Below are 27,389 nucleotides of genomic sequence, written 5' to 3'. Positions count from 1 at the left end.
CTGAAAGTTTCACAATGTCTTTTAACTTGCCAAAGCCTCCTAAATTCCTTTTAGTGATCCTTTTAGTGCAGTCCTGACAAAACATAGAAAAGGGAATATTTAAAGAGAAACGGGGGTCATTTAAACACGGTTGTGTACATCAAGCTGCAGTGACTATCCATTGCAGAAGCCAGTGTGTGCTCTGCCGCTGGCTGCTGACTGGGTAACACCGCTGACCCACCTATCGAACGAGAGAAAACAGGCCACAGATCTCGCTGCACCGTTTCTCTGTTTTGACAGAACATGCCGTTCAACCCAAAAACTGTGGCAAACCTGTGCAGTGTTGCAAGATTAAAAGTGCCCCTGAAATTTTCTCTGTGCCATCCTAAAAAGTCTTGGTGACAGCACTTCAGGAAAGACTTGTTGGAGCCATTTCCAAATAACTGCAGATTCCAAAATTATCCATATGTAAGGACAGGTTTTTAGGGAGATGTACACAATTTACCAGGTCGTAAAGGAGACTCAGTCAACCCTCAGCTTACAGGAACCCAAGAACCACCAAGACACAAGCCTACCATGGCCTAGGAGTTGCTGGAACACCAGGGTCATTGTCTACAGTCACACGTTTTACATTTCCATAGACTGAGAGGCTGGCGTCCAAATAATGAATAATTTAATTAAAAAAGGTTTTGGAAAGGTGAACTAACCTGTTCTCAGCTTCAACCAATTTGAATAGCCCAAGTTGGGAAACATTGGGAAAAGTTTGAATATGTCCATCATGAAATTCATGATACCTAGTGAAAGGATAAATAACCTCATAATCCGTAACTGACCAAAAAGTAAAAGAAAAGAAAAAGAAAGAAAAGAAAGAAAAGACGTCTTCAACCATTTCAAAAATTCACATATACATTTATTTCTCTTATATTCCAGACTGGCATCTGAACTGTCCAAAAATGTACACGTTTTCAGTTTTGTTTGTTTGTTTTTCTCAAAATCATGTACAGTAAATCACAATCATAAATAAAGCCGTTACATTTTTCAAACTAGAAACATTATTCAAGTTTGTCCACCTTGACTCGTGTGGTCTGAGCAGAGTCATTGAGGGCATCCATTTAACTGAGAAAGCAAAAACAGACAAGGTTTTTTAAATAATTCTCCTAAATGCACCTTTGTTGCACTACAAATAAATGGATCATGGATACAACACATCCTTGATAAAGTGTTAAACCTACTCTCTGCTATTTACTCTAACACCCATAAGTGACCTAACTCACCAGAATACGTGAGAGAAGGAATGCTTAATAGAGAGAGAGACTAGAAGTAACCCTAACTCTCATGTCTGTCACTATAGACCTAGCATTTTCTTAAGAAAACAAAACGAAAAAAGAAAGTTCTTGCCTTCTGTTTTCGAAAAGTACAAAAGAGACCACATAATCCAGACCAGAAATCATGTCAAGGCTTATGACGCACATTATGTTATGTTCATTCTTCAGTCCTATTTTTTTGTACATCTTATTTTATGTACAGAACCCGTTTCCTTCTTACCTTCGTAAACCACTGATGTACAAAGCGGACGTGAGCAAGAACATTACTTGGACGTTTGCGGATCATAAGGGAAAGTTCTGCGTATAAGAGCAATAATATTGGTCCATAAGTAAACTGAATGGTAGATTACAGTTCTGTAGATTTTGGTCTCTGGTAATGTGCTCTGGTTTTCTGCGCTGTTTAATTAATAATTCCCTTTGTATTAACATTGACAAAGTGACAAGGTCATCACGTATCAAAATATTCCTAATTAAAAGGTCCTCTATCAGCTGTCCTGTCAGCATCTCACCACAGAAATCTTACGTATAAAGACAAAGTTCTGCTACTCTAATGCTGAAAAGTTAACACATGGGAAATCTGACATCCCTTAATTTAACGGGGAGAAAAGTAGATCATTTATTGTCTGTGGGATAAAATTGAATGCAATCTTTCTTCATGCAGGTCTATCAGTGCCCTGGATTTCAACACACACACACACACACACACACACACACACACACACACACACACACACACACACACACACACACACACACACACACACACACACACACCTTCTCTCTTTTTAAACCATACACACACTGGATCAGTCATTTATAGCCCTAAACACCATCTATAAACCCGTCATTGTCGTCCATACAAAACAGAACGATAGATTTAGACTCCGCTTCTGAATTCCCTAACGTTACAAAAAAATAAAGCATTTCAGTATCCATCCTTGCTGGTGTGCTGTGAACAATGGCAGTGTTGAACCTATTTATGATATGTATGTGTGTGAGAAGTCGTAAGGGTCGAATCACTGGCTAGGTCTCACTCAGACAGGCATTAATGCGCAGCAGGCAGTTGTCAATGACACAGATTGAAGGGAGAGCATGATTGGTGCACATAAACGCATGTGGGTGGGCCTTAGGTCTGCCAGTCAAACTATTGGCCTGGGTCAGCTCCCCCCGGCTGAGCTAAGGGCCTCCGCTGTAAGAGTAGTCTGCTTTGTTGTGCATGACCAGCTTGTTGTCCACAAAGTAGAAGCTGTCGGACTGCGTCTCGTAGGGGTGCAGGATCATCTCACGCACTGAAACGAGAAAGAGGTAACAGGAGGCCGACGCCACCGTGTTAGGATAGATTTAAATTCCCCTGTATCATGTGCTGCTCCACACTGCCATCGATGTACATAATAGCTGACAAAGGATGCAGTACGTAAAGCGCATGCTACACTGAATGAACCGACACAGACTTGCTGATTTGTCAAGGAGGAAAGAAAGACCATAACAACCTGTGACTATTACAATTTTCTAATGACTTCATGTTTTTCTTACATCCAATGAAAATGTTGATTTAAATAGTATAAACTACACACAAATGTATCTAAAATGTTACAATATTTCAATGACTTACTGAAAATGAAATTATGTTATCTACCTCAAACTAAATCACCACTTTTTGAACTTCTTATTAGAACTAGCGGATCAGGATCAAGCCGATCCATCCATATTTTAATGCAGCGGGTATCAGCAACTCGGCTATAAGCTATTCTGAGCGCCATCTGGTGTCCTCCAAGCATCATTAACAAACCTTCACGCAGCCAGCTGCACAGACGACAGCGGTGAGGATGTTCTCAGATGGTAAATAAAAGAGTTTAGAGTCTGCAGTGTGGACCTATTTTACAGCAGGACATACCATACATACCATAATATCTGAACCTTTATAAAACTAATGCTGAAACTCTGCACTCTGTTTTGCCATTTGTCTCTATTGTGCAGTACTCACTGATGTCCTCTGAGAGTGGGGGGAACTCATAGATGTGCTCGCAGGTGTTCTTGCTACTGGGAATGCAGAAGCCAAACTCAAAGTCAAAACTCTTCAGCAGCTGATCGCGGAAGTAGTGTCTCTCAATCATGCGGAAATTATTGATGGGGATGTCACCCACAGTGAACTCGACACTAAAGTAATCACAGGGAGGAACACAGGATGGAAGACATGCATGAAAAATGTTCCTAGCATTTGGGAGACTTCAGTAAACCACATTAAATTAGCATCAAATGTACCATTAATACCATTTCTTAGAATGTTTATCAATTTAATTGGGAGGTCACATTTGCTGAGAAGCCACTGATACTGAAGCCAGATGCTCAACATCCACGTCCACAGAGCACAACATGGGAATTCATGCTCATTATTTATAACAAGGAACTTGTTGCATCTATCATTGTTCTCTTATCTGCCCCACATTTGCATTCACAAGACAGGTTTAATTAAGAGCAACAATGCTGCTGCAGTGGATGGCTCATCTGAGCTTATTTACTCTGGCCTCAATAACAGTGCCTTTCAGAACTCAAGTTTAATCAGGGCAGAGTCAAGTCCTGAGACAGACATGAGATGATGTTTTCCCAAAGTGTTCTTATTAAGTTCTAGTCTGACGCAATGTTCCAAATGATTATCGTTATGATTATTTACCGTTTAAATTACAAATACTTTTGACTGAAGAGTGTTAGCTGTGCAGCAGATAGTGATTAGGCTAAATAATGATGGAATATGTTTCTTCCTCAATCCTTAAACACAGAAAAATAAAACATTAGGCCCAATTACACTTACGTGGCTCCAACCTGACGTAGCCGCAGGAATGCTGGCGTGAACTGATATCGCACAAATCGGCCAGCATTTGGATCAACATCTCTTTTATCCCCACCTTTATCTGTAGTGAAATAATAAAAATATATTAGACACAACCATGTTCAGCTACCCTGAGCTACATATATTTAAAAGGAATGGAGCTTTATTCATTTTACGCAACAATGTCAACATACAGTAACTTAAATAAATGGCTCCAAATTATAGAATTATACATACTACATGGACAAAAGTATTGGGACCCTAGTTCATTTATTGTTTCTTTCAAAATCAAGGAAATAAAAAAATAATATACAAAAATAATAATAATAATAATAATAATAAAAAGAAAAAAGTTTATCCTGCTTTTGTTAGATTAACTCTCTCTACTGTCTAAGGAAAACTTGCTATGAGCACTGCTATGAGAAATTGATTGCATCCAGCAACAGTGTTAGTGTTAGCAACGTCAGAATATAGGATGCTCACCACCTCACCTCATCCACAAACCCCACAACTTATCCCAAAGGTATCATATGAAGCACCATCATTCCAAAAAAACACAGTACCACTGCTCCACAGCTTAATACTCAGGGGGACTTTCATTGGGCATGGCAGTAGGTTTATGTTTATCTGTTCCAGAGAGTCTTATTCTACTGGCAATACTTCTCTACAGGGACTAGCAATGAGTGCATCTTAAAGTAGCTGAATGCATTCATTAGAACGGCTGTCCACATACTACAATTCAAAGGTCTGGAATCACACTTCAAAATGTTTTCAATAAAATAAATAATTTGGTTGAAAATAAATGTATACATGATTGTTTCAGGAGCACTGATTAAATCTCAATGCCAATGTCTATAGACATTACAGAATTTAATGAGAACACATTTTGTATTAGAAAACTCTGAACTTTTGAATGGTAGTGGTAATGTATTCTGACTTTCAGTAACTACAATCAGGGCAGTCTGCAATGGCAATGGCTAGAGAATGTGTGTGTAAGTGGGTCATTGGTCAGTTGTATAGTGTCACACTCACCAGTTGCTGGAGGCTTTGTGATCTCAAACAGCACCGTCCCCGTCTCCATGTCTCTGATTTTAAACCGTGTGAAGTCAATGTTGTATACATTATCCTCTGGACTGCACAAGTAGTCTGAAAAAAAACAAAAAAAAAACAAAAAAAAAAAAACATTGCTAATCAGTGTTTCAAATTACACGTCAAGATACCTTCTGCAAAAAAATTAATTAATACTACAGAGCGATTACAGTCACATGTTCAGTCATTACCGGCCTCCACTAAGCCTGTATATCCTAAATGTATAATCCTGAACATGTCGCAACTTTAAAATGCAATCCTGGAAATACATTTGTTTTTAGAATTCTATGAAAAAACAAACAAGATAATAAATACTGTATATAAATATTGTATTAATTATATATACACAGATTAATCAATCAATAAATGAATCAACTGCATGATTGTTGTTCAAGCTTTAGATATGTTACATGCACTGCCCACTTACAATGTCATTCAATGGTCTTACAAGCACACAAGCTTTCACATGCTATTCATCGTAGCTTGAAAGGCTTTGTTGTCGTAGTACCAAAATCTGCTTTGTCTGCTTGAACTCCACTCCAGAGACATACCCCTCCCTCTCTCCGGAGGCGAACAAAGCCACTTTGAAATCTCAGGGACCCACAAACACAGCATGCATCCCAGAGGTGAACCACACCTCTGCACTGACCACTGATGAACTCCTGCTACTGCATCTTTCATAAGCCTTTAGAAAGGGACTTCCCCAACCCAGTACCAACTCAACGTTGATTCACCAAACTCAGATCCTAATCCTGCTACAACTAAAAGACTGGAGTCACAGTTTTCTATGACATAGCCATTTTTGCTGCAGATGACCTCAGAAAAATGGTAGTAATACTAAAAGTGTTTTCTACAACTCATTAGGTTTTTACATACTTATACAATGTTCTGAAAAAACAGGTGTTTTTATGTCCAAGCTGAGCTGCAGATTATTCAATAATCATTGAGGAAGCTAGTGCATACCTGTCAACAGAGATTTTCCAGAGCTTTTCCATCCTGATCATTGTCCACATACCTCTAACATTAGAAGTGTACACACAGTGAATCCTAAAATTACACCTAGGCAAGCACTTGCTTTGAAATATCAGAGACTATAATTAGGTGGTAAGAATTAGATGGCTTGCTGAAAGTGAAATGCTGTGAACATTACATAAATGAAAATAAAAAGGGTACATAATTCAGCTGTATTACTTGAGGATATGGACACATCACTTTTCTTATACTTTACAGATTTGTTATTTTGGCTCACGCTTTTCCCTCAGTGTGATTCACTAAAATCCTTTGGCACATTTTCCAAAAGCCATTGCTCTTCAATAAGTAAAGGCCCGCTCCCATTTGGCAAGATACTTCTGGCCTTTTTTCTTTTTTCCTATGATGGAAATATAAGCTACACATGTCTTTATTGTTCATGTATTGCTTAATTTTTTTTTCATAGACTAAATTTGACAATATATATTTTTTAAAACAGCTGTTACCAGACCTCACTGTTACCTACATGGTTTGATTTAGTTAGCTAGCTGTTTTGCTAATTATATCAGAAGTAAATACATTGCTTAATGTTAAGGAACATAAATAAATACTTACTTTCGGCTCCAAATTAGCCGTTCGTGGTTAATTGGCTAATAATGTCTAGAATGTGCTGTATTTGAAAGATAGTGAGCAAATTCTCAAAGCAGACGACCCCCATAAAAAAATACCCCTCTAGCCCACGTCTGGCATTAGACACGATGCCAGTAGGTTCATGTTTATCTGCACCAGAGTCTTATTCTAAGGGCAAAACGTTTCTACGGGGACTAGATGAGCTTTGTGTGAGTGTATTTGCACATCTGTGTCAGCAATGAATGCAACCTAAAGTAGGGGTGTCCACAAACATAGTTTTGGACATACAGTGAGTTCTCTGGTATTGGTAAATCAATCCAATGTTGTCTTATATTATTACTAAAACTGAATACAATATCAGAAGTTATTAACATGACAAAGTGATAATGAACTTGGGAGCTTTTGAAAAGTAGTTTGTATGGAATCAAGAAGTACAGAGGTATAGTGAGGTACAGTGTAGTTGATAAAATGACCATGGAAACAGTGCCAAGGCTGATGAGGAAAGGGTTTCCCATTATCACGTGACCCATGAGGCGCGTGCGCTCTTCTGCCTGTCCACTGCAGCCCAGAGCCCAGATTAAAGCTCTAAGCAGCTTAAGGCATCTCAGCGTCACAGGGGCGGACTGGGACACGGTCAAAGGATTTGGAAGGAAACTTCTGCAAACCTCCCTCGGCTTGAGCCACTCTGTGGCATAACTGCTGCACGGCCTACAATCCCACACTTTTAGTCAAAAACATTTTGTGACAATGACAAACCTTAGACTGTACTGATCTGAAACCAGGTCACGTTCTGAACAGCAGTCCTTCTCAACGGTTAGAAATGTATGAAGGCAACATATGTACAAGGACAGGCGCTTAACACTTTTTAACATTAGGCTAATTATTCAGTGATTTGACTTTAGCCTTAGTATTCAGTAATTACTCGGGGATCATCCTATTAACAAACTAATTTAAATGTCCTGTATGAATTTCTATGGCTTTACAATGTGTACACAATGAGATCTTACTACCAAAGTAAACAAGACAAATGATCAACTGCTCGTCAGTGAATACAGGCAGTTATGTCAGCAGATGAACAGACTCAGCAACTGCATGATATATTTAGGGATGTAACGCAAAGATTTTATTGTGCTAGTGAGCTAAAGCTAAAGGTAGAAAGAAAATTTGCGGTGGCTGCTTGTGGATCTATTTTTGACTTCAGGATTAAGGTGGGGGTGTGGTAAATAACAGTAGTGGCTCTACGGCTCCTGCTTATTTCACAACTGTCAATTATGAGGTCTATTTTACCTCCTCTACTCCTCCCTAAAATCAATGGGCGCAGGCCTACTCACAGATAACTTGTTAGAAACATATCTGTATATTGAAAAATTATTCTATATTATTATATTATTATAATTCTATATTATACGAATATAAGCATATAGTATCCACAGGATAAATATATATCCCACACATACTTTTCCCCCTCTGCTAAATGTCTCATTCCTACACAATTTCGCCTTTTGCTACATTTTTCATCAACTGTGTGGTTAAAAGGCAGTACAATATGGAGTATGAACCTAAAAAATATGTAGGAAGGAGAGACGTCTTTGTGTTTTCCGTCATTCACACACAGCAATAAAATAGAACTCACAAATGCAAATCATTTCAAAATATCTTGGCAGTTTTAGTCCATCTTTATTATTTTTCGGTTGAAAATGTTAATATAATATAAATATATACTCCAACAAATGTATACTGTGCTTAGAAAAAGTGAGTTTAAAAGTCAGCCGTCAGTTTGGATTACAAATGACATTTACACACAAATACTTTACTGTAAACCTAAGTGCTACTGAAGTAAATTTCCACAGTCAATTAATTCTTTGTAAGCAGAGAGTCTGCATATGTATTTTACACCTTCATAGTACTGCTGGATCTTGCACAACCACTTAATGTTAACAACATCCCAGTTACCACAGAGAAAATGCATGCATGGATGGGATGGTGTTTGAAGAACTGTGGATCCACATACTCATTCATGCTGGAGTACTTACAATCACTGCTGGAAGTGACTCATCTCAACGTCTTATCTGCGAGAGATAATATGGAGCTTCATGGACACCACAGTAGATAATAGTACTACTGTCCTGATACAGCCGCAGAGGTATTTTAGGACTGGAGGTAATGGAAAAATTCATATTTGCAACTTTTGAATACCCAATCTACTGCTGTGTGTGTATGAATGTGAGTGAGTGAGTGAGTGAGAGAGTGAGAGAGAGAGAGAGAGACAGAGAGGGACAGAGAGAGACAGAGATTGAGTAAATGTAGACATGTGTTAGGTAAGAGGCAGTGTGTAATCTACTGGCAGGGCAAACTGCCCAGGGCAGTGAGGTGTGTGTAAGACTGCAAGACTGCCTGAAACATAGAAAGCAAGAAGATATAAAGCCACCAGACCCACTTCATTTATTTATATATATTTGAAGTTTAGGCGCCCCTGGTGAAATTACATGTTTCTAAGGTTTAAAAAATAAATAAATAAATCAAACAAAATTAACAAGGGCTATAATTTTTAAGACATTTAAGACATTTTCAAGTCAATGTCAAAATTATAAATACATTAAATTAAGTATAGTCATCCCACCAAAAAACATTTTATTTACTCCTGTTTTTGTTTCATTCCTTCATTTCATTTATTTATTTCTGTAGTTCATGCTAATTAAGACACTCCTGTAATTCTATCAACTACTAGCTACTGGTCGAACTTGGGATGCAAGGTGAACCAGACACAATGTAATTGCAAGTTGACATACTACATGCTAAAGTTGGTCTAAACAGTATAATTTTGCCATTATTTGTATATAGTGTGAATGTGGACATTTAATCCATTTCTAGAGCATGGACATCTCAGAAGCTGCAAATGTGAGAGAGGCTGCCTTGGCTTAAAGCCTCAATCAACACAGCAGGAGCTAGACAGGTAGCTCTTATTAAAAAGCAAAATAAACAATACGCCACACGATCGTGAATCTGAATGACTGAAAACAAACTGAATTAATGTTTTGAATAGAGGAGTCGCTTAGTAAAAACCATCCAGTAGTGATGCTGTGCCAAGGCCTTGAAAACATATCTGAATTAAAGCAATTCCACACAAGTGTGGACTCAAATTCTTACACAACAAGGTCAAAGGCTAATGTCAAGGTATAGGAAATCCTGGCTGTATTTTTTTCTACTTAAGACCAAACAAAAATTACTCATTTAAAAATCATGAAGGAGACAAGTACAAAGTAAAGCATCTGAAATCTGAATGTCTGCTATGAGCTCCAACAGCTTCACATGTCTGGCTTATGAGCAGAGCTGGCTTATGTAGCGTTAAACCCTGTGTAGGAAGTGAATGTACACTACCTTTAGGTTGGTGCTAAGATGACACTGAAATTCTCAGAAAAGCGCATTATGGCACTGGTACTCAGGTTTCGGGTAAACGGAAAAACTCGTACATCATATGAAATTGCCCATTTTAGGATCCACAGTTCAATATATGAGATGTCTGATGTGATTACATTAAAGATGACAATACACTTACATACACAGTACATTTTTACTGAACTGTCCAGCGTACTATGTTTCAGGAAGCCATTGGCTGCCCATTTATTTGGTTCCAAGATACATCTTAAACATTTCATTATTTAATACATTTAATATTGATGCATTTTAGAAATCAATATTTAAAAATTTTATCATAAACTTAATGATCTTATTTAAGTATCTTAATGCTGACTTTTGACCAATGCCAATTAAACCCGAGCCATTTGAGCCGCTGTATTTTTAGTAACAGTTTCTATAATCAGACATTCAGAACTAATTTACCGTGTTAAACTGTATAGTGTTTAATATCTTACAGTCCAGTATGACTCACCGACCCGACCATTCAGCTCCCAGCGCCTTTCGACCTCTGCAGTCAAATTACTTAGCATATGCATTAGCGCCCCCCTCAGTTATGAATGCGCCATTTAGAGCTGCTTTAGAACCAAAGAAAGGAGTGTGGTTTTCTTGCTGGTAGAATAAGAACTCAACGTTAGCTTTTGTTTTGGCCGCTAAATGGTAATGCTGCGGTACTTACCCGTTAAAATAAAGCTGTTACTTTGCTCACTGAAACAATGCTACAAATACACTCGGTCTATGATAGATTTTGGGGGGGGGAAATGAGATGGCAGATGGCACTTTAGAAGTGGATTGGAACCTTAAACACAGATACCCGATTCATTAAAAACAACTGTATTGGCACCCAATCCCGAGTAACTGGATCAAACCAAGACCTCACGATCTCTTCTTTACACTGCTCCAAAAAGTCTACATCCTTTTTGGGAGAGAGAATGTTCAGGAAATCTGAGAATTCAGAAAAGAACATTTTCCGGTACCTGAAAAATTAGATGACTAAACTTAAATGGCGGTGTTTTCCATGGTACAATGTCTCTGCATTATTAACACGAAACCAGCGGATTTAGAGTAAAATATTATAGTTCATGTTGCTTTTATATTCAGGTAATTTTAGCTCATTTAAGTGATTCTGTAAAGACATTAAATTCAATAGTTGATATAGTACTTGAAGGGGCTAACTTTAAAAATTAAGATTTAAATTCAAAATAAAGTTTTGCTTGATGCTTTTTAGTAATCCATGTAGTGAAAGAAAAATCAGTGCAATTATAATTAGTGTGTGCATTAACAGACATTATGTGTGTGTGATTATATATATATATATATATATATATATATATATATATATATATATATATATATATATATATATATATATATATATATATGCGCATACATTAATGTACAAACGTATGCACAAACACACAGGAAGCCACAGCATAACCTCAAATGTTAGCTACTTAACATCAGGTTATCACCTTCACATCCTGAATTACTGTATAATTTACATCTAAAACACAGAAGGGAGATGGCTGTGAGTAGTGATAAAAAGCTTTTGCCAGCATTCCTAAATGACAGTTCTAACAGCGTATCATTTTAGCAACATGATCTACAATCAATCACTCATTCATTTCACATTTCTATTGTATATAACAATTTTATGACAAATGGACCAAATGATTAACTGAACTATAGTCTTTTACACCAACTCCCACTGAAACTTAGGATGGCCTTTTCCTTCTCCTGTTAAAGTTGCGGTTTTGGAGATCAGTACTGTATTTAAACCAGTGAAAATGAGAATAAAATAGCTGCTCGTCGAGTTTATTAGCTCAGTTAAACACCATGTCTAAAAAAATACAATAAACATTCATATGAAAATGAGTGGTTTTACATCACTGTGCTCATTAAAACACCTCTAAAGCTGGGAGCCCAGTATTATTTATAGTTATCATCAACACCTGGTTTGGCAAATCAGTGTTTAATAATGGTGAATCAGGCGAGCTGGTGAAATCCATGGCCTGTCTGTAAAGAATGACTAAAAAGAAAATCTGATGAAGGTCAGAAAAGCATACTAGCACACGATCTTTAACGCCACAGTGTAGTCATTCAGACCCTGCAGATAACATACCCCTATATAAACACTGCAATTAGTCTGAAGGAGGAACACAAAGAACACAAAAAACAGGAAATTGGTCACCAGGATCAGCAAGCAGGACCAAGTGTGTAGCATGTCAGCACACGTTAAGAAGCACTAAATGTGTTAACCCAATGGTTCTGTAAGAGCAGGTGATTATGCACACATGTGCGCCGTTTCTTTTCCTGTTTTTATCGTCACACACACAAAAAAAAGTGACTCCTACGCTTCTATCACAGAGCACAGCCTCTCACTGTGGATTCATGCTTGTTTATGACTCATGCACATTGTACGAGGTGATGACTCATGGTGCGATACAGTGCTTGCGTCTAACCTAACCCCTGTTTGTTTCTCTTTATAGCTTATCTCTGAACTGCTTGCTCCTAAACAGCTTTAGAAAATGGAGGGTTTTTTCCTTCAACACTGATACAGCTGATCCAGTCGACGGCCTTAACAATTCAGCATTTTGGGCGGTAACACCGGCTTGGCTGTGCTAGGCATAGCTTTGTTCAGAATGAATAAACCACAAGCCAACTACTATACAACACCTACAGATACACCTACAGCACAGACAGACATGACTTCTGCTGCGTTGATGTACTCGTCGGAAGATCCTACTTCCAACTTGTGAAATAGGAACGCGTCACGTTCAAGTGCTTTGTTGTTGGAGCGACATGAAATATGGCAGCTAATTCAAAGTTAATAACTTGCTCAGCGCTAGCAGAGTAGCCAGTCTGCTATAGATAGAACTGTAAATAACATTGTTGGATATCAACTTAAATTCACATCGATTACAGATTAAAATAATGTGCAAAAACAACCATCAACAGCAGCTGCACTGTTAAAAATAAAGAATTCTGCACCATCCAATACTTCCGTCTTCTCCATCATCTTGGAAGGATGAAGATCACTTAAACTTGGGAAGTCAGGTATCAAAATTCTCTCTGAATTTCCCACTAGAAATGACAAGTATGTTCATGTACAACTTCCAAGTCGAAAATGTATTATTTGTATTTACCATAATTCAGAGAGCACCTGAACGCAGCATTGAATAAGGAGCCCAGCAACCAACTGATTACATTATTCGATTAGTGCTCAATTAGTCAACTAGTACTTTTATAGTTTGAACAGCTGAGCATGTTTATGCTGTTCACGCCAGAACATTTTACCAATCCCTGGTTGCCATAACCAGCTCCATAAAGAAATCTGAGAGACTGTACATTTCTCTGCAATGAAACTTTAAATTTGCTTTCCACTGAATTACATAAAACATTTGAATAATTGGTTCCTCTTTTGGTTGTCAAATCAAAAGAATGGATACAACATATAAAAATTGTAATAAATAGAAATATATAGGACGAGGATATGATACAATATGTGCAAAATGGAGGTGGTGGAGAGCTAGTAAGAATACAAATGTTTATACATGTAAAATGTATGTGTAAATAGACCTAATTATTGTCCTCATTCTCTCTGTGTTAGCCCTCAGGGAGCAAAAGTGCTTCCCTGACTGCAATACAGAGAAAAGTCCAGTTTTGGGATCTTCCTGGCCTTGTTCAATTAGCGATGCTAGATCCATTTTCTAGTGAGCCTGCCTATTCTGTTTAGTGCTGAGAGATACTTCTCTGAACATTCTAAACCAGGTCATCCCAAATCAGGTTTGAGATGTTCAGAGATTTTCGAGAGATTTTCGAAACCTACAAATTCTTTGCAGATTTAAAATTCATTTCCATGCCTCTATTCTGTGATTCCATTTGTGTTTAGCTTATCACAGAAATGGTACAACACTATGTACAGTAACTATGTATCCTGATCCAGTTTCTTTTGCCTCTCAAACCAACTTAAGTACCTTAATGCAGAATGAAGTGTTTATGCAGTAGTTTAATTTTATATCAGCCATATTTCAAGAGTAAAGTAGTGTTTTTCCCAGATTTTGGCAGCAGTTTTCATATTCCATTGTTACTGTAGCAGGGGGTGAATACTGAATGGCCACTAGAGGACGCCATGTCAGATCCAAAGTCCTTCAATTGGATTGAGATTCCTAAATTGCAGTCCATATCATTATTTTATGAACAGATTTGAGCCCTTTTCCCCGCCTTATATAGTTTCATTTTGCAAATGCAACATGTTCATAGTTTATGAATATGCATTGGCATTCATGGTAATATTTTGAATCCTGATTTTTTTTCAACTATACCTTTCCCCTGTCTGTAGTGTGCTGTTTTTGCCCCATACCACTTCTCTTTGTACCCTTGATCTAAGTACACTGATGAGCCAAGGCATTAGAACCACCTGCCTAATATTAAATAGGCCCCCACTGTGCCACCCCTACAGATCTGACCATTCAAAACATGGCTCCACAAGACCTCTGAGGCATCCTGTGATATCTGGCAGTAATACATCAGCAGCAGATCCTTGAAGTCCTATACGTTGTGAGGTGGGACCTCTATGGATTACATCAATAAGCCATAGGTGCCCATGCTTTCCTTTCTAGGACCACTTTTGATAGGTACTGAACCCTGCATACTAGAAAAACCTTACAAGACCTGCCTGTTCTGACCCAATCAATTGTCTGGCCATTACAATCTGGCTCTTGTCAAAGTGGCTGAGATTATTGTGCTATTATGCATTTTTCCTGCTTCTTGCTTCCCTAAATATATTGATCCTCGAAAAATGCCACTGTAGATGAACATAATCAATGCTTTTCGCTTCACCAGTCACTAATGTTACTAATGTTATGGCTGATTATTATTAGATTATATATTCTTCAAGTCAATAAAAGCTAAAATAATACTGAGTGGAATTTTCCCTTCAATATCTCATTTTTGAAAGAAATTCTCAAGGGCTCTGCTGACTTGGCCTACTGATAGACAGATGCATACAAGCTACAGACACATTTATTTTAGTTCATCTGCTCTTCAACATCCATCTACTAGCATCTGTTACCAGCCTAGCTTCACCTGTCTCTCCTCCCACACATCATTCTCCAGTTCAAACAGGACTCTTCTCCAGTGAAAGCAGGACACTAGCAAAACAAACCACAGGATAAAGATCAATGTTTTGAATTGTTTACAAAAGCAGTTTGTGCTCTTGCTGGACAAATAGATCAGAGAGAGTCATTTTACATCATAAGGCCTGTAAGTGGCTCATGCGTGATGCTCAAATATACATTTAATCTTATCTCATTTCAAACTACAATTATGAAATGCTTCATTTTGAAAGACACGATTACAGTCATTTGATATTCCGCTTGAAAAGTTATCAATGTCCACTGGTGTGACTGACTGGGGTAGCATTCCTAACTAACTAAAAAAACAAAAACAAACAAACAAAAAAAACACAACTTATCACAACATTTTACACACTCACTTCATAATAATTATTATTGATTATATTTTGTTTTGAAATACCCATTTCCTAACTTGTTCATGATCTGAACTAAATAAAGGTTTTAGCCCAAATATGTATTACAATATGTCCAGAACACAATAACCAATTCTGACCACTAAAATGGTGACATTTTTATAGCAATGCAAACAATAGCAAGGCTGAAACATGGTGCCTTTAACGACTGAATATGCTAAGGGCTGGAGGCGATTATCAAGCCTTCAAAGAGCCATCTATGACACAGTGTACATTTTCAAAGTATGTCCAATCTCAGAGCATCACACCATAAACAAAACTGATTCGGCTCTCATAATAAAACACCATTTAGCTCTCGTACAATCAGACAAAGCAGCTACATAGACCACGGCATGGGAAGGTTTGTGTGGCATTTGCAATTTCATTCTTTTTTAATAGATTACATGTTTTTGATTATTGTTGTTGGCTTTCGAAACTACTTATTTTACAAGACATACAGCACATCTATTCATACTCATACATCCCTTTTTAATGCTCTTCTTTTTTCTCTCCCCCAAGTGTTAAGCTGTCCCCTGCTGTCTGTTTGCTGCTGGTGCAGTGTCTTGCTGTTGATGAATACATGCCGTGGTTGGGTGCTGATGCCCGTCTACCCTCTGGATCAGTCTTGTCCCACTGAATAAACCCCCCCAAGTTTTCTTTCTTTTCCATGTATTAAGATGCCCTGTTCCGATTGTACTGTCTCTGTACTGTCAGACCTGGCTCTTCACTACACTGCTGCCCGCTATGATGCTGTCCGCCTCTGGATCTTCACATCAATTCATTCACACCTCATGGCATAGCTGTGCATGTGACTGTTTTTACATTTTACTCACATATTTATTATTACTGGCTTGATTTGCCACAGCTCTTATTTCACTATTTTTTTGTCACTTTTATTCTGCTGTTTGTTGCTCAAGTTATTTTTTGTGCTTTCCTGTGTCAACCAGAGGAGGATGGGTTCCCTTTTCGAGTCTTGGTTCCTCTTAAGGTTTCTTCCTCTCGGTCTGAGCAGGTTTTTCTTTGACCCTGTTGCTTGCTCCAAGGAGGCTTGGGCCTGGATCTTTAAAGCTGCACATTCACGCAACAGCTAAGACTGTTGTTTTTAAAGCAGAACTTTAAGATAGTTCTTAAAATACTCTTCATTGATACCTCTGAAATCCTATTATTCCACCCATATGATTAGTCTGCGCTGGTGTACGTTATGGAATTTATCATAGATTATTGTATTCCCAAAGATATTTGAGGCTGTGCTTAGGACACTGGGTTGCAAAAGAGTAGCAGCCATTTTTAGAGCAGTAAGCTGGCAGATTAGCCATCTGGAGCTAAGAGGTGCAGATATAGACATTAGAGGAAGACACAGGAAGCCACGTTAAGAGGACACAAGAGACCACAGAGATAAAGCAGTGGCATCTAAACAAGGCTTACTCATTTAACAAAATGTCTACAAATGTTCAATGTTGCACTAAACTTTTTGCACTATATTGCTTTTGGCCACTTCATACCTACTGTTTAACTCTAAAGTCAATAATACTGAACAACATTATAAGACAATCCAGTATATCCAGTATATATATATTTTAATCAGGATGTAGATTTCCACACTATTTAATGACCGGTGGAGACCACAGCTTTTAAAATCTCAAAATCGCTGTACTGCTCACACTGCACAACATATATGGCCTGTGAACTGTTATGTGGACATTGCGGTGTGCACACTACATGAGAAATTGCAGACAAGGCTCATCTTTTACCCAGGGTGATCAATGACAAAGGACAAAACTGCAGTACTTAAGTAGACATTCAAGTAGATCATTTTCAAACAGCGGCATGCTTGTTTTGTGGGTCTATATGACTGACCAGCACAGAGGAAAAATACGCCTTAAATAATCAGCCTCCACAGCGGTGGCAATTGACAGCTTCGGTCACTGTTCACTTATACTATATATACACTGCACTGGGACATCAGTGTGAAAATTGTACTGTTTGCACTGTTTAAGACAACAAACTCTCAAACTATCTCCTGAACAGGACTGCATCTCTTTGCTTTTGCTACTTAGCATTTTACAGCACAATATTTCTCTGCACAGGCTCAGGGCCATGGGACTTTTCTTGTGCAGGGAAGTCTACCTGACAGACTACCATACATTTATAAATGTCAATGCTGTACAATCTGTACATAAAACAAATTAAAGATGGCTCTGCTCTAGGATCATATATTTTCTTTGTGTATGCCATCACTGGGTGCAGTAAACTGTAAACATAGCACCAGCATCTACTGCTATTCTGATTGCAAAACAGATGACAGACACTACCTTAGATTGATGGTTTTTCATTTTGTACGAAGTGCTGCTGTGAAGAACATTGGTGTCACTGAATGTAATATCACACTTGATGTTCACAGGTAGAACAGCACATTACTAGAACAGGTTTTCTCTGTCTGCCAGACACTGCCTTGTCAACAAATATACTAGGAGAAACCAGTTCATGTAGTAATCACCGCTGTCCTAGACATCTGTAAGAATAACTGGCCTTATATGCCTATAGCTGCCTAAGCAATCACCTCAACAGAACCCTAACCCTAACCTCACAAAAGCCCCCAGCTTTGGAACAACCTTCTCGTAAGTGTTCAGGACCCCAGACACAATGTGGACTGACAATCTACTTCTTTAGGCAGTTCTCTCTTCAGATAAAGGCGCCTCTGAGGGGGTTCATGAAGGCAGAGTGATAGTGACTCGAGACGTTAGTGTTTTTGTCCTGCCAATCTCACGCATCCACTTGGAGGTGTTGACAGCCTGGAAAGGTGCTCATGTCTCAGGGTGCCCGTCCATGCATGCGACACCTCCTGGTTCTTTCATTCTGATTAGGTTATTATAGTTTGTCCTGTCAGAATCCCTTTCTTGCACTACGATTTCAAACACTACCCTTTAGCTTTAGAACTGTGTGCTCCAAAATATACTCAACATGTCTTGTGGTGTCTTTTTGTCAAGCTGTCAATGTGCTCCTGCTGTCAGTCCAAAACCTGATGTGACAGTCCTGCTCTGCTCCTTCCTGCTCTCTGGTGCTTTTTAAACACTGGATTTTTCACATCAGGTCACCTTCCTGCTATATGGGAAAAGAGACGTACCTACATGCTTTACATTGCATTTCTGGAGGTCATGATCCAATCCAGTGGATCAGGGTTTCAGTAAACTGATGCATATTTTAATGGATCAGGTACCCTGTGTTTTATCACTGTGCCACTGTGTTAGACCTCCTGTACCTGTAGGCACAATATACAGTCATTGTATCACAGAACTTTAGCATAATATCTGCGACTTCACTGTTCTGAATCAAAATGCGAGCTTTTCCTCAAGGCTCAGAGGAGTGTAAAACGTGAGTGTGGGCCTCTCACACTGCTGTTTGTGAATTTCTTTTGGCCATTTGTGGCCATGCCACCAAAACCATGTGGATAATAAACTACAGTCCTGTCTTTTACTCCTAAAATATAGCTGGGTAAAAACTAAACTAAGCACTTTAGCACTGAAGAGTGTGTTGATAACAAAAAGAGAGGAATTGGCTTATGCACACATGCATGAACCCATAGCACAATCACAACACCAAGCAATCACCCGGTAATTCACAAAAAACAATAGAAATCTGTTACAAGTTTACCAAAAATGAATGATATCAAAGACGAAGTTATTTCACAGAAGAATAACTGAAAGTAACTGGTAGCCAAATAAACAGGGAGCTTGATCAAATTGCATTAAAAGATTTGGTTTTAAAAGCCCAGCTAAAAACAAAATGTCAGTTCATAAGGTCACATTACAATCGTCTACCAAAATGTGATTTTACCTCAGTACTAATTGCCAAAATCAGTGCTTCCTACTTAAATTATGTGGCTTAATTATAAAAACTATGAAAGACAATAAAACCCGCAGATCTAATGGGCGTCACCGTCAGCCAATTCTCAAGGTCCTCGAATTGGATCAGGAGAAAAAAAACTAGATTGGGACATCTCTAATTCCAATTAATGTTGTATCAAAATATCCGCCTCAAACCTTTATCACCTAAACTGTTTCCCTTTTTTTTATTCTTTCAAAACAGTCAGTCTGCCAAATGATTTTTAACATTAGTCACTGTCTAAATTCCCAGACCTTTCCTCGTCTGATCTGACTTTGTTTAATCATGCTTGTCATTTTCATACCAAAGATTCCAGCAACCATTGTTTCCATGGGCCGGATGGGTTTCCAGGTTTCTCTCTGTGTTTCTTCTCTATGATGTTTCCCGAGTTTTTCCTGACACAGTCAGCTTGGTCATTAAGGACTTTGATTTATGTAAAGCTGCTTTGTGACATCAATTGTAAAAAGCATCATACAAATAAAATTGAATTGATGCATTATGCAATCAGAATAATATCAGGCAGGAAAAACACAGAACAGGTGGAAGCCAAGGTTCGCCCAAAAGCTAGGATCATGCCTGAGCTGTGCGATGTGCCTTAGAGGAACCACATTTGTAAACGGGATGTGTGAGTGAGAAGAACCTTCCAAAGGCTTAAAAAACCTTCATCTGATGTTAAGGTTCTTCACACTCACATATACACTAGGACAAAAGTATTGGGACAACTACTTATTCATTGCTCAAATCAAAGTTATTAAAACATATATATTCTGCTTTGTTGGGAGTAACTGTCTACTGTCCAGGGAAGGCTTTCTATTAGATTGTGGGGCACTGTTGTGAGGCTCTGATTGCATTCAAGAGCAACCAGAGCGTTAATGAGGTCAGGATGTTGGATAATCACCACCCTACCTCATCCCAAAAGTATTGGATGGAGCACCAACCATTATTTCACTGCTCCACAGCTGAACATCGGGGAGGCTTTATACACCTCTAGCCCATGTCTCTACCAGGACTTGATAAGCTGTGCAAGCAATGGGTTGCATTCCACAAACATTTGGACATAGTGTAGTGTATCCATTACAAGAATGGTTCTTTCGGGAACCAAAAGCGGTTCTTCTATGGCATCATTTAAAGAACCTTTCAAAGCTCCTTTATTTTAGGAGTGTAATGCAAATTGGAGCTTAAGCATTTCTCTACTCTCAACACCTGATCATACCGCAAACAACGGGTGACGTGCACGGGTCACATTTTAAGAATGGACATATCAGAAAGATAGTCTGTTCATCAGAGCATCAGAGTCCCTTACTAAACAAGAGCCCATGCTAAAAGAAAGAAGACAGTAATTAATGGTGTCTGTTTAGAACAGAGAGGGGAAAGCAGGAAGGTATTCCAGCCCATTGGAGCTCAACTCCTCTAATCCGGTTTAGTGATTTGCATGGGAGCAAATCCATCTAATCAGAGGATACGGCCGGTGCGAAAACGAGAGTGAGAGAATTGGAGGATCCAGCGCAGTCACATTCCAGAGAGAGAGATAAATAAACACCATGAAAGACGGCAATGAAAGAGAGGAAACAGGGAAAAGGCTGTGTAGTGAGGCATGATTCTACTGGCTGGTCTGTAGGGAGTAGAGGAGGCAGGTGTCCATATACCAGCTTTGTGCGTTCAGGAGATAAGAGGCCAGTATAAATCGAACCTCGACTCTGATATGACAAACAGCAGTGGTCTACAGAGCTTACAGTGCAGCTGAGCAGAAGTCTCTATAACAGAGGACAGAATATAAATCTGGCAATGAAGAGCAGACATTACATCAAAGCTTTGCTATCTATCGAGCCATGGCCTGGACTCTATGTAATGGTCACAGAGTCTCTCTGAATGCACATTTCGAGTTGAACAACATCCTGACATTGCAAGGACAGAAATAAACAAAGATAAAACTGACCACTAGGGCTACCAAGCCGAAGTGTTTTAGGACGAGGATTATAGTGGGTTTATGTTGATTGTGTATACATAGTATTTTTATTTAATAAGTGTACTTCAGTTCCAAAAACCAGTCAGGTGTTACTTTTTGTGACAAGTTTTACACACACCCTCTCCACTTCATCACAGTCAGCGCAGGGGAAATGCGAAGGCATGTCAGGTTGTCGCAGGTTAAATTTGTGACTTTTCATTTCTCCTTTAGTTCTTACCACTGAAGACTCACACATCGGCAAAAACATAATTTGGTGTCTAATCAGACGCAAATGGGGCAAGTGATCATTCTGTTCTTTGTTCCTATTCCTTTAAATACTGTGTAATGATAAAATACTATTTTACATTTTCCTAATAAATTGTCACAATATGTCAGAGCAGATCACTGAAACTGAAGTATTGGCACTACTGGGGCTTTTATCCTGTTCTAATATTTTCAACTTTCTTGCACATCATCTGCTCTAATGTTAAATGGGTATGAAGTCAGGTTTGTATCAATCTGAGTAGAGGGATAGGAAACAGCACACAAGGTACAACACATGCATGATCTCTCAGCTGTAAAGAAGATCAGAGAAATTAGGAAATGGTCAATCACAAAACTGACAGCATTTCCAATTTAAGATTCGATATATACTAAAGGAGGTTACACCATTATGTTAAATACCTTCTCCTTTACATTTTGGAAAATATCTGATCGGCTTTATGACCGATTTTCCAAATGGTCAAGGACCCCATCAGTAGCCACTATGGGCCAGGGGTCGCAAGTAATCTTACAGCCATGGTGGCAGTCATCTGTGAGCTGGTGTGGTGGTGCTGGGGACTCTGTGCTTTTCTCTGAGCGCATGTCGGTTGTCCGCCAACTGGTGGCAGTTCAAAAAGAAGTGATGGCTGGCTTTGCATGTATCAAAGAAGACATGTGGTAAGTCCTTCCCTCCTAGTCTTGGGAGTATTGCTAGTGCTAGAGGGAGCTACAAACGGATGGATTAATTGGCAGTACCAAATTTGGAGAAAAAGGAAAAATTCAACAAACAAATAATTTAAAAGAAAAAAAGAAACCCATCAGTCCTTTTAGGCTGTACAGATGGCACTGCAAACGGCATAGGAAGTGCAACAGTAATTAATCCACTCAGAGGCTCTGGTCTATTTGGCCACTTTCTTCATGATATAACAGAGAGGTTCCAGACTGCAGTGCTGGGGTGCAACTGGCTGGCATTCGGACAAAACAGATGCATTTGCAAAATAATTTAGCCAATCTGTTCTACTGCGCAAAAGTGGACCACAGAAGGCCTGACAGACGGAGTTACAAATGATATATGTCAGCTTCACAATTGGACATCAAGTCACATTATGTTCTAAGAAAAAAACAATGAGCTATTAAAGAACAGCATGAAACTCAGCTCCTTTCATTTTTATCTTTATTCCAATACTAGAACTACAAGGCCTATGTAGTAGAAGCGAGGATGTCTTTCCAAGACACCAGCGCTCCTAAGCACACTCCTTAAGGAGAGTAGTTCTAACCCCACTCTTAGCCATGAGAAGCTGTTACCATGGTTTACACACTTACGCACATGCCTGGGGAATTAAAACAGATGCACCTAGGGATGTAGAAACCAGTGAACTGAAGAAGTACAGTTGTTTGCCCTTCTATCCACAGTTAATTGCTCTTTTAGAAATATCCACAATCCTTTAGCTGCCCTAATAAGCATGCAATAACAAATAAAACTGTAGGTGAGGTAAGGCATCTTGTAAAAAGACTAAATATTGGCTGCATTAATCTTCCCGGAGCTAAACGTATTGAAGCATATTTTCTAGTTATTACTGTAACCTTACAGGACTTAAATGTACTAATGCTATACTATATCACCACACACAGTTCAAAAAAAAATTATTTGCCAATATTCTCATGTGTTTTTTCATTTATTTGCCACAACATTGCTTTGGTATTGAAGATTACAATAGTTAGGTGACTGTAATATTTGGTATTGGTATCTCCGTCTAAATTCGTAACGCTTGCATTAGAGGTGGGCAATGCAGCATAAATATCAATATACTTTATACTGATTATATCTTTCACGATCTGCAAGGCAATATTTTAATACAAAAAGCAAATAGAACTAAAAATGGAATAAAAAAATAAATTATTTAAAATTTAGGACTGATTTAGCTCTATATAATGAAACATGCAGTAGAAGTTTTTTTCCACCTCAAATTAATAGTTACAATGGGTTTTACCACATAAAGTAAATAAAAATTTGCGTAGTTTTCTTTTTCTTTTTTTTGTGTTAACATTGGATTAAAGTGATGAATCCCAGCCTGACCAAACCATATGAGCTTTAACTTGAAACGGTAAAAAAGGTAGGTTTCATCAAAAGTTTCCCCAAACCAAGTTCACTGCATCAAGTTGGTCATTTCATGCCCATTTTCAATTCATACACTGCAAGAAAAAAATACTTAATGTGAAAACAAGCAACCGATCTCAGTGTATTGAAGCTGAATGTATCATTTGTTTGTTAAAACACACATTTGTTTTTAGAATAGACCACGATCATTTTTTGCAGCGTACATTCAGTCCTTCAATCGCTTCACAGGCAATCATCAGTCATCACCATTATCTGTTATTTCATGTACTCCTGCTGCATGCACATTAAAACTGTGATGTGTGGGAAATCATGTTGGTTAGGTCACACTTCAGTTAGTACATAAAGTGAACAGTCAGTGAGTGCGACGCTACTTATAGCCAGAAATGAAATAAATAAATTAGTGGAAGTATGGGGGCGTTTGAGAAACAGGCCAGTTTAAAGAAATCGGACACATTTACTTAAACACTACTGTGTAAGGCCTGTATTTTCAGGCTCCACATGATAAAAGCTTAAAGGTGCTCGGTGTGTAGGTGTTGTATAAGGATTTATGCATGTCTTTAAATACAGTGATGGGGAGTCTGCTTGCCACCTGTTACCTAACAATACTTAGCACTGCAAGGTTAGACAACCTGACAGAGCTATATATAGCTGATCCTTAAGAGCACTACAGGTGCCATTATTTACACTGCACTATAAACTCCTCTGCGGTGCATTTTGGTAGCTGGTGACCTTTCATGGCCATGCTTGTTTGGAAATTACTGCTACTTATACATATTACAGATTTAGATGCCTACTCTTACATGAACAGAGTCCTCACTGCTATTCTCGCTTGAAACATGTGTTGTGGATAATAAAGCTGAGAGGCTTAGGTCAGAAAATAAAGATGTGCAGTGGGGCAGTAACATCAGCCACTGGACATAAGTGTGCAGCCGTGCAGTCGGGAATCTTGTATAACACGCCGCATGCATATGTGTGTGTGTGTGTGTGTGTGTGTGTGCATGCATGAAGCACCAGACTATGTACACACTTGAACGTCATCGAAATGATGGCGGGATGGCAGGGGGGTCGTTCTTGAGCAGATTTCACTCGTTTAGCAGTGCTCCACACTGTCTTTCACACATTTTACGTGTTTGTACGTGACGCATTTGAACAGCCACAACCACACACACACACACACACACACACACATCCAGTAATAGCATCTGAGAGCAGCTGAAATTGGACAATAAACATCTTACCAACGTCAGGGCTGAACCACAATGTGTCTCTGTGTGTGTGTGTGTGTGTGTGTGTGTGTGTGTGTGTGTGTGAGCTGCTCGACGGTTAAAGTTGTCTGGTTGGATTTCTCCGGTCCACCTTAAAAGCAGCTGCACTTCTAGTCTGGCGCCTCTTCACACAACACAACAACAACAACCGCGCAACTGCCACACAGTTTAAGGTGGAACTGAAGACTGGCATTAAGTACCAACTTCAGCTAAAAACGGCAACCCACTGTAAAAACAGGGTCGATTTCGTGCCAACATCCAACTCTGAGACATACAAGACTTACTTTCAGTGATCTTCTGTAGCCCCAGCACATCCTCCGGGGTTATTATCGTGTTGGCCAGCAGCTCCTCCTCTGTGGTAACGGGGACCCCCACGTCCGTCGTGTTGCAGCCCTTCTTGACTTTCATCGCCTCGGCTGAAGTGGGCTTCGGGTTGGACTTGCCTCCTCCGCGGACACTGTGGCTGGTGCTGCTGTTGTTGCTAACGCTGCTAGTGCCGGGATTAACGCCGCCGGACTTGTTAGAGCTCGATGGGTCCTGGCTGTTGCCTGTGCTGGTACAAGAATAGCTCATTATCCGTCCCCCTCCTCCCCCCTGGCCCCTCCGTCGAGCAAGCAAGACACAAAACAGTCACCCTCCCTCACCCGAAGGGCTGAGCAGGTCGTCCGCTTTATTTAAATCCTCCCTTCCCTTGCCTTTCTCCAGCCAGGCTCGCTTCACTTCGCCTCACGCACATTCACACTCCTTCGCCTCGCCTGCCCGACAGGCCACGCTGAGGCTTGGGAGGGGGGACCACAGTGGAGAGGAGGGGAGGGGAGCGTGGGGACGGGGGGGCGTTCAGTCTGTGGACGAAAGTCTGCATCCTGTTGGCTGTTGAGCTGCTCGTGTCTCGACGCAGAAATGTTCCCCTTGGACATGAACTGAGTGAAACCACTCACTGATATGGAAACACAGCCAGACGAGCAAGCGGTCATGTTCTGAAGGTGTTTGGGGCACTTAAGCATCATGTGCACCCCTTCTTGTGGTACGACCCGTTTTGGTGCGGTTTTATGGAATTAGTAATAATTGGTTCGGTGCCCCCACTTTGTACAGTGCAGACAGCATGTGTGTAATTGAGCCGTAGGATGTGGAGTTAGATCCTCAATGCAGTTTTAATAAGGGCTTCGTAAAAACTCACCACCCTTAAAGGGAAGGGGATCTACCAAGCAACTACAGTTTATACTGCACGACCTGGTTGTACCTAACAACAGGTGAGTTCACCACCGGGCCTTTGAGTAATGCTATTGACAGAAATAGCCAGGAGGGGGCGCCACTGTCCAAAAAAGGGTACCAACATTTCAACATGTACTGAACTGAGATTACCTACTGACGTTAAGCCAGGTAACTGATGATGATGATGATGATGAATATTAAGCCCTTGACTAATTAGGCTTGGGCTGAATGGAAAATTGGTCAATGGTCAGTTTTCCAGATCCAGACCCAGTCTTAGCCTGGACGAAATGGAATTTACAATGGCAAAAAACCTTGGCATTGGAATTTAGGCCAAACAGGCCAATAGAGAAATTGTGTAGTTGTGTAATTGTTTCTTATAAATGCCTTGACCACGCCCCCCTCCCACCCATGCAATTGGTCCTGTCATAACAAGTACTGTAAAGATAAGCATATGTTTTTATGTGGTTGTGATAAAATAATTGATGACAATTGTCTCCTTCATACTAATTAAATTCATGTACATATGAATGTAATTACTCTACTTCACATCTTCAGAAAGTTGCTTGTATTGTTGTCCCACATTTACCTAACATTCACTTTGGATCATAGCGAACTTGTATTGATGTATTTTATGACTATTTTGTGTAATTTCCATTTTTATTTACTTATGATTCATAAAATGAACTGTACTCACAATGGAGGCTATAAAAATGCTTTCATTTGAAGTACACTGGGGGAAAGTCTATAATTCAGTTTATTCAAAAGAGTTCAATGGACTGATTTGAAGCCAAAACAAAGGCAGAAAAATCTCTTTCACAGCTGCCTTGGCAACTTAGCCCAAGACTAGGCCTAATTAATGTCTTGAGAATTGGCCCATATAGTCCATTTCCCAGATCTAGATAAAGTCTTGGCCTAGACTAAATTGGCATTTTAATGGGTCAA

The 27,389-nt window shown here is 39.3% G+C and overlaps 1 protein-coding gene across 3 annotated transcripts; it reads right to left on the bottom strand.

Moving 5' to 3' along the window:
- Positions 1–867: 867 nt before the first annotated feature.
- On the bottom strand, positions 868–26,124 carry unc119a2 (unc-119 lipid binding chaperone a2). 3 transcript variants are annotated; one of them, XM_072662658.1, is made up of 6 exons: positions 25,880–26,124; positions 25,520–25,788; positions 5,164–5,277; positions 4,114–4,213; positions 3,289–3,461; positions 868–2,593 (listed from the first exon to the last, which is right to left on the bottom strand). In XM_072662658.1, exons 2-6 carry the CDS (start codon positions 25,641–25,643, stop codon positions 2,481–2,483), a joined length of 624 nt encoding a protein of 207 aa, XP_072518759.1. In that variant the 5' UTR covers positions 25,644–25,788; positions 25,880–26,124; the 3' UTR covers positions 868–2,480. The 3 variants fall into 3 exon arrangements, with proteins under 3 accessions (XP_072518759.1, XP_072518760.1, XP_072518758.1); XM_072662659.1 differs by having other exon boundaries at positions 25,520–25,783; positions 25,880–25,954; XM_072662657.1 differs by lacking the exon at positions 25,880–26,124 and having other exon boundaries at positions 25,520–25,867.
- Between the last annotated feature and the right edge of the window lie 1,265 nt (positions 26,125–27,389).

This window comes from Salminus brasiliensis, chromosome 18 (assembly GCF_030463535.1).
Source record: "Salminus brasiliensis chromosome 18, fSalBra1.hap2, whole genome shotgun sequence".
NCBI classification, from domain to species: domain Eukaryota; kingdom Metazoa; phylum Chordata; class Actinopteri; order Characiformes; family Bryconidae; genus Salminus; species Salminus brasiliensis.
This window is presented reverse-complemented; position numbering and strand designations above follow the sequence as displayed.

Coding starts and splice junctions, on each gene's coding strand:
- unc119a2 (XM_072662657.1), bottom strand. CDS start 25,808: ATGAGCTATTCTTGTACCAGCACAGGCAACAGCCAGGACCCATCGAGC. Junction 5,278..25,519: donor GCTACAGAAGATCACTGAAA/GTAAGTCTTGTA, acceptor GTTTTTTTTCAG/ACTACTTGTGCAGTCCAGAG. Junction 3,462..4,113: donor CTACGTCAGGTTGGAGCCAC/GTAAGTGTAATT, acceptor TGATTACTTTAG/TGTCGAGTTCACTGTGGGTG.